The sequence below is a fragment of the Sitophilus oryzae genome, unplaced genomic scaffold (assembly GCF_002938485.1).
Source record: "Sitophilus oryzae breed Bouriz unplaced genomic scaffold, Soryzae_2.0 scaffold_1499_pilon_pilon, whole genome shotgun sequence".
NCBI classification, from domain to species: domain Eukaryota; kingdom Metazoa; phylum Arthropoda; class Insecta; order Coleoptera; family Curculionidae; genus Sitophilus; species Sitophilus oryzae.
This window is the reverse complement of record NW_022146168.1, coordinates 729348-743410: the sequence shown is the minus strand read 5'-3', so window position 1 is coordinate 743410 and position 14063 is coordinate 729348. Positions and strand designations below refer to the sequence as shown.

General features: G+C 31.6%; 1 protein-coding gene across 1 annotated transcript; it reads left to right on the top strand.

The window, feature by feature from the left end:
- Positions 1 to 356: 356 nt before the first annotated feature.
- Positions 357 to 11899, top strand: LOC115877803 (poly(A) polymerase type 3). Its single transcript, XM_030894122.1, has 9 exons — positions 357 to 552; positions 702 to 1206; positions 1262 to 1517; positions 1572 to 1783; positions 4800 to 5097; positions 6994 to 7253; positions 8589 to 8759; positions 8889 to 9002; positions 10867 to 11899. The coding sequence occupies exons 2-9, from the start codon at positions 763 to 765 to the stop codon at positions 10903 to 10905; spliced, it is 1794 nt and encodes a 597-aa protein (XP_030749982.1). The 5' UTR covers positions 357 to 552; positions 702 to 762; the 3' UTR covers positions 10906 to 11899.
- The last annotated feature ends 2164 nt before the right edge of the window (positions 11900 to 14063 follow it).

Here is a 14063-nt window from a genome sequence, read left to right as displayed (position 1 = left end):
TAACGGCGTAATGACCTTGAATAGATTTCCAGTAATTCTATCGGCTGAGGGGCTGCACCCTCAAGGTCAGCCACCGGATCCACACCTTTACCCTTGCCTTTACCCTAAAATTATATACGTTTTTATTTTTTTTATTTCTGACATACATAGAGAAGAAAAAAAATAGTCTTTTCAATCAATTCCACCCTTGATTTCAGTCTAATGTCTACGATCACATTTTTATATGTATCAGGCGTTAGCTGCGAGCACTATCCGGCCTGCCTGAGATCATATATATTTATAGTTTGTTGGCATTATTGATATCATATATTGAATATCGCCAACATAAAGAAGTCCAAAATTAATATTCTTACTGTTGGTACTGCGTAATATTTGTGATTTTTAGGTTGGTAGTTCGGAAGTGTGGTTAATTTAAGATGGCTGTCATCGACGTTTTCTTTTTCTGATGTCCAAATAAACTTTAAACTTTTACATTTTCTTCAGTTTTTAGTATGTTTTTTTATTAAAAGTATTTTTTAGTTCCTTAGTGAAAGTTAAAAGGTGTAACAAGCAGTAAGTAGCATTCATCCAAAGGCATATTGATCAACATGATCGATTTTGACATTGTATTTCTTCATTCAAGTGATACGAATTTCTTTGTAATCTTTGAAATAACAGAAAATTCCTGAAATTTGCTCTCAAAGCATTAATTTACGTTGCAGGTAGTTACAAATATTTAGAAGATTATATTAAGTAGGGTAAATAAAAATTGAGATCAGAAAGATGTGGTCCCAACAAAATTATTCCTTAAACAATAAGGAAAACAAGTCAGACGACAGAACATTAGGGATGACTTCGGCGATTTCTGCCGCTCCCCCAAAAGAAATAGACCTAGTAAGGACCAAGGAACTTGAATTAGCACTTATACCTTTCGATGTTTTTGAAACAAAAGAGGAACTGGACCATCGCCTTTTCATTTTGGGGAAGTTATACACGCTGGTTAAGGAATGGATCAAAGACTTGTCAATAAAAAACAACATGCCAGAAAGTATAGCGGAAAGTGTAGGAGGTAAAGTTTATACTTTTGGAAGTTACAGACTTGGAGTTCACAATAAAGGCGCGGATATAGACGCACTTTGTGTAGCCCCAAAACATATATCAAGATACGATTTTTTTCATTCATTCTATGAGTTACTTAAGAAGCAGCCAGAAGTGACAGAATTGAGAGTAAGTTTTTAATTGGTTTTGGTGAATATTTTACTGTATGTGGATTTTTATTTAGGCTGTCGAGGAGGCTTTTGTACCTGTTATTAAAATGAATTTTGATGGAATAGAAATCGATATGTTGTTTGCCAGATTGTTGCAAAAAGAAATACCGGATTCAATGGACCTGAGAGATGATAATTTGTTAAAAAATCTCGATCAGAAGTGTGTCAGAAGCTTGAACGGTTGCAGGGTGACTGATGAAATACTTCGATTAGTTCCAAACATTGATAATTTTAGATTAACTCTTAGAGCTATTAAGCTGTGGGCAAAGAGTATGAATCAATATAAATAATAAGTTAAACTGTTTTTAAATTTTTATTTTTTAGAACACGGGATCTATAGTAATGTTCTAGGCTACCTGGGAGGTGTGTCGTGGGCAATGTTGGTTGCTAGAACTTGCCAGTTGTATCCTAATGCAGCTCCGGCAACGTTAGTTTATAAGTTCTTTTTAATTTTCTCAAAATGGCAGTGGCCGCAACCTGTGCTTCTCACTCAACCGGCTAATGTTAGTTTAGGATTTAGCACATGGGACCCCAGGGTATGTAATTATATATTAAGAGTTGCCTGATATTCTATATATTTTAGTTTCAATAATTAACCCTGTATTTAGATGGTAACATTTTTGGAAACGTTGAAGCTTTCTTCGTTTTTCACACAGTGTTGCCCAGTATTTTGAAAAAGTGTTATATCAGCTGATATTTTGAGATTTTTACTATATTTTTTTACAGAATATGATGGCATAAATGGAATGGTCTTTGAAAGATGACCATTTTTAGAACAAGTTTTCTGCACATTTATAGCCTTCTCAAAATTACAAAATAAAGATTTTTTATATACATAGAAGTATTGTATAATTTACAGAGTCTTAAATAAGTGCAAATATTTTCAGGGCTCGTAGATCTTGATAAAAGAAACATATTTTCTCTCTACCTTTTTCAAAAAATTTCAAAATAACGGATATATTTTATTTTGGAAATTAAAAAAAAAATCTTATATTTTAAGAATTGCTGTATCTTTTCTGGGTTTTCTATCTTGTAAATTTAATCTACCATCTATGTTGCCATATTATTATGAGAAAATTATGTTTTTAACTAAAAATTAAAAGAATTTCCAAACATTTTTCAAAAAGTCCCAAATTTTTAATTTTTATTTTCGTGAAAAAAAACCCTCAGACGTAGTTCTGGGGCCAAAAAAACCCAAAATGGGCTACCCTGTATTTTACTGTCTAAATGAATGGTAGTCTTTATCATAATTTATGGTTCATTTTAGATTTTTTGGCGATTTTTTGGAAGATTTTTTTATTGATTTCTGTAGGTAGATTTTTTTTTGATGATTTTTCATATATATATACAGGGTGAGTGAAAACGATCAGTAGTACTTTCCCCGCTAATTCAAATGGACTATCCAGTATTTTACAGTATAAATAAATGTAGTTTTTAGTTTTTATCCTACTTTATGTTTTGATTATCATTTTTGATTTTTTGGATGATTTCTGTATGCTAATTTTTTGATACTTATTTTTAGACGCTTTTTTTATGTTTTTTGGGACGATTTTTGTATATACAGGATGAGCGCAAACTACTAGCAATTGTAATTTCTCCACTGATTTAAGTGGGCCACTCTGTATTTTTTGGTATAAATGAATGTAGTTTTTATCCTACTTTATGTTTTTATTGTCATTTTTATTTTTTTTTCTGTACGTGTTTCTTTTTAATACTTATTTTTTGATATTTTTTTTATGGTTTTTGTATGTGGATTTTTTTCGATTGTTTTTTTTGCATAATTTTTGTATACCGGGTGCGCTGTCTCAGTTTTTTATTTTAAGATAAAAAAAGATAAAAGTAATAGATAAAAAAAACGAGATTTTACTATGTTAGTATATGACATAAATTAGGACTTTAGTCACTTCCTGTTTCACCGGAAATGACTACAACTTTTGATTTTTAAATGACACCCTCGGTATTTTTTTACTTTATTCTATAGAAAATGACATTCTGAATAGAATGACATATCATACGTCAACTTTTGAGATTTTCGCTTAATAAAAAATCGTATTTTAAATTTCAATCTAGAGTGCAAGTTAAAAGAGAGGCTGTGTTAGAAATACTAGAGGCTGTGTTAAAAATACTCATTTTTAATCAGGGAGCTTTGGAAAAATAGACAAAGACTACAAAGACGGGACAGCCGGCAAAAGATGAAACGTTTTTGACTTCGGCTCTCAGTGACCTCGTCCCTTTAAACTGCGACTTCTAGGAGACTTCCATTATTGCCATACTGATTTTGATTCAACAAAATTTCATCATAAATTATGCATGCTATAGTATAATGAACATATATTCTTAATTTCACTCAAAATGAGTTATTTGAGTCATAAATGACCTAAATACAAAATATTTTCATGGTGTCTGTCTGACTGTCCGTCTGTAACACGATAACTCAAAAACCGATTTTAACCAAATTTGGCACAAAAATACTGTGGCACCCGAGAATCTGGCCATTAGTTTTTGGTGGGGGTGGGGGGTTGGTAAGGGGGTATGGGAGGGGTTAAAAATTTTAAAAAATCGTAACTCCAAAATTACAGTAGCTAGCGAAACGCGGTTTTCAATTTAAGATTAGGAATAATATTTGCAACAAAATTTGTAATAACATCAAAATCAGTCAAAGTCGCAGTTTTTGAGATAAAAAAAATTGGAAAAATTCCTTTACTTTGAAACTAAAAGAACTGCTTACCAACTTTTTATTAACATATTTTAGTATAGGCGGCCCGGACGTGCCTCCCGGCGCCAATTTTTTCAAATGGAACGAGGGTGGCTCATTAGTATATTTGGAAAGAGCATTTTTTTAAGAATAATTTGATACCACACACTTGGTATTTGAGTCAAATTTTCGTTATAAACCGCATGTTATAATTTCAAATAAACCATAGGCGCAAATGTCGAAAGTTGACATATGATATGCCATTCTATTCAGAGTGTTATTTTCTATCGAATAAAGTGAAAAAATACCGAGTGTGCCATTTAAATATCCAAAGTTGTAGTCATTTCCGGTGAAACAGGAAGTGACCGAAAAAAATAATTGAATACGTCAATCAATCCTAATTTATGTCATATACTAACATACCAAATCTCATTTGTTTAACTGAAAATATAAAAATGTTATAGGGGGTGAGCCACTTTGGAGACGCACCAGGTATACAGGGAGAGTGAATAGCAGTTGTAATTTCTCCACTATTTCAAATGAAACATCCTCTTTTTTATTATATTATCGCATATTTTTTAAGAAAGATTGGAGTAAAAATCTCAAATAAGAAACCTGATATGGAGATTTTTTAGATTACTGGGCCATCCTGTAAATTCCGAGTTGTTCCAGTTAAAAACTAAATCTAACCAGAAAGTTAACTTTTCCCAAATATTTTTGTTCATTTTTAGGGTTTTGGTTAATGGTAATTTTAGATTTTAATGACTTGCCTTGGTAAGAGACGTGTGATTTCAAGAATTTGCGCGAAATTTTGTTTGTAGAATTTTTTATAAAGTCCTATTTTCTATACTGTACAGGTGAATGTTCAAGATAGGTACCACCTTATGCCGATAATCACGCCGGCGTACCCGCAACAAAACTCCACGTTTAACGTGTCTCAATCGACCCGAGCCATAATGATGGAGGAATTCAAGTTAGGGCTCCAGATAACCGACGATATAATGCTGGGCAAGACGCTGTGGGACAAATTGTTCGAACCTCCTCAATTTTTTATGAAATATAAACACTTTATTGTTTTGATAGTGGGATCGGCCGCGGCAAACGACCATTTGGAGTGGACGGGTCTGGTTGAAAGCAAAATCAGGTTTTTAATTCGTAAGTAAAGCCCGCTCTACACGTCAAGTTTTACCTGTCAGTCTTACCTGTTGAATATTTAATGCTTTATTGATTTTTATGATTTTTTATGGACAATTTTTGAAAGATTTTTTTGATATATTTTTTCTCTGTTTTTTTTTTATGTTTTTAAGATGATTTTTTGTATGATTTCTGTATGTGATTTTTTTTATTATTTTTTGGATGATTTTTTTAACTTTTTTGCGTAGTCACAAAATAATTTATTCTACACATTCTATGGAGATATATTCATTAGTTCTTTAGATTTTTTTGGATGGTTTCTCTATGTGATTTTTTTTGAAAAAATTTTTCTATGATTTTTTATGTTTCTAGGATGATTGTATGATTTATATATGTGATTTTCCTTGATATTTCTTTTTTTGAAAATTTTTTAATATTGTATGGAGATATTTAGTTGTTTAGGTTTTTTTCGATGATTTCTCTATGTAGATTTTTTTCCAAGATTTGGATGATGATTTTTTGTATAATTTCTGTACGTTTTTTTTTAAATATTTTTGCCTATTCACTAAATAATTTAATTTTATAAATTGTATGGAGATATTTAGTACTTTTTTGGGTGATTTTTTTTTCGTTGATTTCTCCCTGTATGCGATATTCATAAAATAATTTAATTTTATAAATTGTATGGAGATATTTAGTACTTTGTGATTTTTTTTGGATGATTTCTGTATGCGATTTTTTAGATGATTTTGAAGTTTTGGATACTTTTTTTGGAAGACTTTTTTAGCCGACCATACCAACGGGTACGGCAGGCTATTAAGATCGGCAAAAAAAAGGTTTTTTTTAAATTCACTCAAAATGAGTTTGAAATGGGACATAAATGACCTAAATACAAAATATTTTCATGGTGTCTGTCTGTCTGTCTGTCCGTCTGTCCATCTGTAACACGATAACTCAAAAACCGCTGAACCGATTTTAACCAAATTTGGCACAAAAATACTGTGGCACCCGAAAATCTGGCCATTAGTTTTTGCTGGGGGTTTGGTTTGGTAAGGGGATATGGGAGGGGGTTAAACATTTTATAAAAATCGTAAACGCGGTTTTCTATTTAAGATTAGGAATAATATTTGCAACAAAATTTTTAATAACATCAAAATCAGTCAAAGTCGCAGTTTTTGAGATAATTCATTATTAACATATTTTAGTATGGGCGGCTATACGTGCCTCCCGGCGCCAATCTTTTTTGCCTAGTTTTACAAAATAATGTAACATTACAAAACTGTATGGAGATATTTTATACTTTGGGTTTCTTTTATGTTTTTTTTGTATGATTTGTGTCTGAATTTTTTTTATGATTTTGTTAAATTTTTATGTTGTATATTTTGTTAAACTTAATATGTTTGCCAAAGTTTTTTTGCCAAGTCACAAAATATTGTAATTTTACAAAATTGTATAGAGATAATTAATACTTTGATTTTATGATGGTTTGGATGATTTCCTTATGTGATTTTTTGGATGTATTTTTATGATTTTTTGGATGATTTTTTTGGACCTTAAAAATCTAATATTTTTGCAGAATTTTACAAAATAATATAATTTTACAGAAATTGTTTAGAGGTATTTAGTGATTATTAACAAACGATACGATTTTCACAATAATTATTAGCTTGGCGTGTTTATAAATGAAATTTAAACAAGAAATACAATTTTGTAGTACAATTTCACATTTTCTCTTTTCAACTTTACTAAACGCAATGATATAAATTCATAAAACCGCAGGTAAAATACCAGTATGTACACTAATCTTTAATGCGTCTTACCTATCAGGTTAAACGTTATGTGTAGACAGGGCTTATAGTGAAATAAACCAAACTGGAACTTTATATGCCTTATAAACTTATATTTCCGGAATTTTAGAAACGTTGGAGCGCAACGAGGCGATAACGCTGGCTCACATCAACCCGGAATGCTTTTCCATGCCCGAGTCGCAAAGAGATCCCAAATCACTCTGTTCTATGTGGTTTATCGGATTAGAATTTAAGGAAAAGAAGGGGCTGAACATAGATTTAACGAGAGATATTCAACAATTCACGGAAACGGTAAACAAATCGGCTTTGAGCATACAGATGTATAAAGCGACGATGAATTTGGAAGCCAGACACGTTCGAAGAAGAGAAGTAAGAGCATTTTTTTCTTTATTTATAAAAAAATATTAAATGTTGTTTGATTATTAGCATGATCTTTTCTGATGTTTTTTTTATATTATCGAATAGTCAAGAGCGAAACAGAGCATCTTCCTCGAGCTGGTGCACCAATGAGTCTGTTTTACAATTCTTTGTGAAAGTGAATGAAATTATTTATTACTTTTTTATTTTCCGCGTAAGAAAGTATTTGTTACACGAAAAAATCTATTTTTTACACATAAAAACTATTTGTACTGGGCAAAAAATATTTTTTACGTGGAAGAAACTATTTGTTAGACGTAAAAAAATATTTTTTTATTTTATTACTGTTTGAACGTTTCAAACTATACTTTTTCAAACATTTCTTTCAAATCCTTCAATTTATTAGCTGTTAGTAAGAAGTTTTGCTTCAAATATGCGCAAATAGTGCACACACATTTTTTTATACCGGGTGCGTCTCAAAAGTGGCTCACCCCAATTTTTTTTTCTTCAGATAAAAAAACGAGATTTGGTATGTTAGTATATGACATAAATTAGGATTGATTCACATATTCAATTATTTTTGGTTATTTCGTGTTTCACCGGAAATGACTACAACTTTTGATTTTTAAACGACACCCTCGGTATATTTTTACTTTATTTGATAGAAAATGACACTCTGAATAGAATGACATATCATATGTCAACTTTTGACATTTTCGATTAAAAAAATCGTATTTTAAATTCAATCTAGAGTTCCGTGGCTGTGTTAAAAACACTAATTTTTAATGAAGGAGCCTTGGAAAAATAAATATGAGAGTCTGATGTTTTTCGTGTCTTGTCCTGGCCAGTTAAAAGATCCCCAAATCGTATTTTTAATCATAGTTCAATTTTTTCAAATGGAACAGGGGTGGCTCATTAGCATATTTGGAAAAAAAATTATGAATAATTTGGTACCTACTTCACGCTTGGTAATTCGAGTCAAATTGGCGTTATGTTACAATTTCAAATAAACCATATGCGAAAATGTCGAAAGTTGACATATGATATGTCATTCTATTCAGAGTGTCATTTTCTATCGAATAAAGTAAAAATATACTGGGAGTGCCATTTAAAAATCAAAAGTTGTCAACATCCGTGCCGTTGTCAAAATCAAACAATTGAATATGTCAATCAATCCTAATTTATGTCCTATACTAACATACCAAATCTCGTTACTGAAAAATTAACCAATTTATAGGGGTGAGCCACTTTTGAGACGTACATATCCAGTATGCAGAAGTGTTGACAATGTTGTCAAGATAATTGGCCCAAAATTAGCTATCTTTTTAATTATTTCCAACTTTTCAGTTGCATCAATACCTTCCTCCTGGCGTTATAAAGAGGGAGCGGAAGTCTAGCATTACAAGTAACAAAAATGGCACTCAACCCAACCCTGAATTGCGCAAGAGACCATCCACCGAACCTGCCGACGACTTGGCTGCGAACAAAAAGAGCAGACTATCCGGTGACGTTAACTCTGTAAGTCATACAACGTATTTCTTCCAGGAAAATAAGTGAATCTAGAGGAGGATATGTTAGTGCACCTCTAGGTTCATTTTTCCCTAATTATATCTTAAACAGTTTTATTAAAGTGAAAAATATTGACAGTTCGATGACAGTTCCAATAACTCACTGAATGGTGATGACTCCTGTAGCAGTACGGGCGCCGATACAACAGCGTCTAGTAGTACCAGTCCGCTTAAAATACCCACAATGCCTAAAGTAAGTATCTGTATTTTATTCTAGTTGTATTAAATGTAGTAGTTCAAATGTACCCGATTTTTTACTTATAATACGAGGGTCGTCTGAAAAGTGCTCCTGATTTGATTCGGTCATATTAAGTGAAGTAGTTCAAATGTACCAATATCTTATTTGAATTTTGACTTATAAACGACTAACCAGTTGCCTTTATTTGATTCTAGTGGCATTAAATGAATTAGTTCAAATATACCATTGTTTTGTTTGAATTTTTACTTAAACGAGGGTGGTTTGAACAGTTCCCATGATTTTATTTGAGCGGCATTAAATGAATTAGTTCAAATGTACCATTGTTTGGTTTGAATTTTTACTTAAACGAGGGTGGTTTGAACAGTTTCCATGATTTGATTCGAGCGGTATTAAATGAAGTAGTTCAAATGTGCAATTAATTGTTTTGTTTGAATTTTTACTTATACGAGGGTGGTTTGAGCAGTTCCCAAGATTTTATTCTAGCGGCATTAAATGAATTAGTTCAAATGTACCATTGTTGTAGTTTTTAGGTATAATACAATTTTTTTAGGCCAGATTTAAAGTGTTTATATTTAAGTGTATATATTTTTATTATTTTTAGCCCCATTTTCATATTTTTTTTAGCAAACTGTATATAATTATATCAACTTTAATTCGTAAACTCAGTTTTTTTTAAACTTTAGTATTTGGCATATTATACAGAATCGAGAGGTTGTTTTTTTACCCTAACTTTAAAACACCCTGTGCAATAATTTCGTGTGTATATTTTCCTAAAATATAATTTTACGGTCAGAACCATATCTCCTGAGTATTTTGGTTTTTATATATGTATCATGTCAATACACGCCTTGGTTAATTTTTAAGAGCGAAATGAACGTGTCATCAATAATTTGCAATTTTTTCAATTATCATTTCTTTTTGAAGTTATTTTTCAATATGACAAGGCGGCTTTGGTGATTATTGTTAACTATATACTACTATGAACTGCCCATCATGTTCGACGTTTGGGAAATGCTTGGCAGGAGGGTTGGAGGTTATGAAGCGGTACCAGCTTCATTAAATGAACTTTGCTTGGTCCTTAAAGAAGAATGGGAAAACAACGCAATATGATCTATGCAGCCTCAATGACAGTATGAATGAACCTATACAGGCAGTTATAGTAGCCAAGGCAGGCAATACAATGTATTAGGGTAGTTTTTACATTTTTTTTTCTGTTTGTAGGATGATATTTTCTTTAATATCGTTAGTTCTGTTATTATTAATAATAATAATATAACCCAGGCTGTATCGTTAGTCTTTAACGTTTTTTTTTTAAATTTAGTATATACTATCCAATGCAGCGTATTATGACGTTACGACAATAATCACCAAAACCATCTTGTCATACTAAAAACTTACATCAAAATGGAATAATTGAAAAAATTGCAAATTGATCAGTGATCAGTTCATTTCGCTCTTAAAAATTAACCAAAGCATGTATTGACATGATTCAAAAAACAAAATGCTCAGGAGACATGGTTCTGACCGTAAAATTATATTTTAGGAAAATTTACACACGAAATTATTGCACAGGGTGTTCTAAAGTTAGGGTAAAACACAACCCCTCGATTAACCCTATATAATAGGCCAAATACTAAAGGTTATAAAAAACTGAGTTTAAAGTTGATATAATTATATACAACTTGCTAAAAAATTCATGAAAATAGGGCTACAAATAACAAAAATATAACGCTTCAAATTTGACCAAAAATTTCTCCTTTCCTTTTTCTGCATCTGAGTGTATGAATAACTTTTTAATATAATTTTATTTTTCTATTCTTATTTTACTGTTCTTATTTTGGTATTTTTTATTGTTTAGGTACCCCCAACTGGAACCCAAGAGGCCGTCTGCACGTGAGACTGGTTACCATGGTTGACTTGGCCTACTCAGCGTCGAAAGTAAGGTACAAGCGGTGTAAGATTGCGCATACGTCTCCGACAGAGGCGCAGATTTTTTTTACTCTATCGGTATAATTGAGTAAGTAGTTCGCATCTAAAGTGTTTTAATGCCACTCTACATTAAAACACTGTAGCTTGTATCAACAGAATTCCTTTCTAGGACAAACAAATTCAATCTCACCAATGTACATACAACTCAATTCGCAAATTCGCTGGATCATTACAAAAAAAAGTCGCGAAATTTCGATAGTAAAATATTATCGCAAGTGTGCAATTATTTTTCTTGTGTCTAAAATTTATTTTTTTTCTATTTTTATAGCGTGGTTTTTGTCTGCGTGCGTGAATGTGAATTGGAGTGTTTTTTTTTCGTGATCGTGAGTTCTATATGAAAGAGAAAAATCTTTTTGTTACAGATTATATTCGTTTAATTATGTATCTGAATATTTTTGTGTGGACTAGTTTCTAAGATAAATTCGATATAGAGATATGTTTATAGTATCAAATTAATATTACTGTGTTGCGGTAATATTTTACTCGTTCACGTATAAACTATCGAACGGATGACGGTTTCAATTCAAAACGAATTTTAAGCAGCGCCTTAAGTAGGATATATTATTATGTATATTTATATATTTTTATTTTTTGATAAGTTCGTTTGATTTTTTTTCAATGTCTGCCTCCCGAGGTGGTTGAAGAGGATCTATACTCGAACGAAATGTAGTAATATATTATTTTCTCGGTTCTGAACGTGTTCAGAGCCGCGACGAATTAGAACAGAGCAAGAAAACGGGGAAAGTATCACTGTTTAAAGTTCATTTTGATCGGCAACGGGCGCGCTATATCCTTCGAAACGTAGCTTTAAGTTATTTGTTAGAAATTGATATTCTAATAGGTGTATTCAGTGTCTCTTGTAAAGCAATCGTCAAGACGAAAATAAAGTATTTTCCCCATCATCTTGGTGTTTTATTTATTTTTTAGTCCTGTGAATCCCATAAAACATTGAATTTATAAATAGTATATCACCAATTTTAGTAAATTGGGGATGTATTATTATCACCATTTTGCAAAAGTAATTCTGCTGTAGAATGAATAATAAGATATATTATACCAATCTGGTCATCGAAACTGTGTGGTCTGGATTTTAACATGTAAGACAGTGATGTAGACAGCTTAAATGAAAAATCAAATGTATTAAAAAGAGATAAAATTTACGTTGGTACATTTAAACAACTGTGTAACAGAAATGAGCATAAAAAATGTCTATATCTCTGTCTGTCAACTGGTTGTATATATTTATCTCTGTCGTATGCATTAGTATTAGTACAGGGCATGGAAATAAAGTGACCAAGGCTAGTATACACTCATAGAGTCTGGATTTTTAAACGTAAAAATATTATATTTTATATAATGACGCTTTTAAGGATGTTTGTAATCTTCTTGGTACCATGGGTCATTTGACCTACTCGGCAAAGAAAGTAAAACTAGTGTAGTAAGTGTGCAAATGTGTCTCCGAGAGCTAGTATCTCTCGGTCTTATATCAGCAGAATTTCTTTTTTAAAACAAACAAATTCAATCTCACCAACGTACAGGGTGGATAAAATTGGACGCTTTTAAAGGGAAACACCCTTTTCTATAGGAGAAAGACGAAAACTAATATCGGTGTCTGGAGCTCAATTTTTAGCAAAAACATGATGGTGAAAACCGCACATCGATAACTGTTACCCTTTTGGAGTTACGGGTTTTTTAAAAAAATGTGCATTTTTAACAAATCGCTGTAATTTTTTTGCTATGGAAAATGTATTTTTATGAAAACATTTCCAAAGCACCTTTTTACGTAGAACTTAATGGTTTAAGTATAATTTTTTTTAAATTAATAATTTAAGAGTTATCAACAGAAAAATTGATTTTTTATTTGGAACACCTTGTATATTTTTAATTAGCTGAAAAGGACTTAAAATTACCTTTACATAAATATAGCACACTTAATATTTTGTTATAGTCCCCTTCGAAATACAGAATTTTTAAAAGTTCGCTCACTTTAAATGGTAGGCTTTAGACCCCTTATTAGTGATCTGTCTCTAATGGAACTCGAAAACATATTTTTCCATTAAGACGAAGCACAGCCTCAGAACGCTGAATTTATCAGCAAATTTTCTAATCAAATCTAATTTGGAGAATATGTGAATAGCTAACCAAGATCCCAGCCGTTGGCGGTCGAGGCCGCCAGACTTAGCGCCTATGGATTTTTATCTTTGCGGAAGAATAAAGGTTCTTATTTTTAAATTGCCCGTATAATCTAGACAAGAATTAGAAGTGCTTAACGGTTATGCGAGGGTATCTTTCACCCCCACTGAGTTAATGAATTCCGCGAAAAATGTTCAAAAACGGTCCCGTCTGTGCATTACACAAGACGGTCGACATGTCGAATACCTGTAACAAAATCTCATGTCTTGGTTTGCTATTTATTTTTATTGTTATTATACTTTAAATGTGTTCATGCTAAATATAGTTTAAATTGTTATAAAATTCTGCATCTCTCATTGCACATATTATTTTCGTTTTAATTGCTGCTCACAGCTAGATTTTTTTTGCATTAATAGCCGGCGCCGTTCAAAGCCTACTTATTCAAAGTGGGCGTATTTTTAAAAACTCATTATCTCGAAGAGGTATCGAACAAAATATCATGTATGCTATATTTTTTGAAAGGTAATTTTAAATACCTTTCAATGAATTAAAAAATATACAGAGACTCCCATATAAAAAAATATTTTTTTTAATTAAATTATTAATTAAAAAAAATTATACTTAAACCGTTAAATTCTACGTAGAAACATGCTTTGGAAATGTTTTCATAAAAAAACAAAATTTTCTATAGCAAAACAGGTACAGCGATTTGTTAAAAATGGGCATTTTTCAAAAACACCCCGTAACTCCAAAACGGTAACATATCGATGTGCGGGTTTTGCCATCATCTTTTTTTGATAAAAATTGAGCTCCAATACACTGATATTAGTTTTCGCCTATCTCCTATACAAAAGAGTGTTTCCCTTTAAAAGCGTCGAATTTGGCCCACCCTGCACATACTTGTTTATTACGAGTTTTTAAGAATCTTTTGAA

Bases quoted from the DNA above. Each gene is read 5' to 3' on its own strand.
- LOC115877803 (XM_030894122.1), top strand. From the start codon at position 763: ATGTGGTCCCAACAAAATTATTCCTTAAACAATAAGGAAAACAAGTCA. The intron at 1,518-1,571 runs GTATGAATCAAT...TTTATTTTTTAG, and splicing joins TATTAAGCTGTGGGCAAAGA to AACACGGGATCTATAGTAAT. The intron at 1,784-4,799 runs GTATGTAATTAT...TATACTGTACAG, and splicing joins TTAGCACATGGGACCCCAGG to GTGAATGTTCAAGATAGGTA.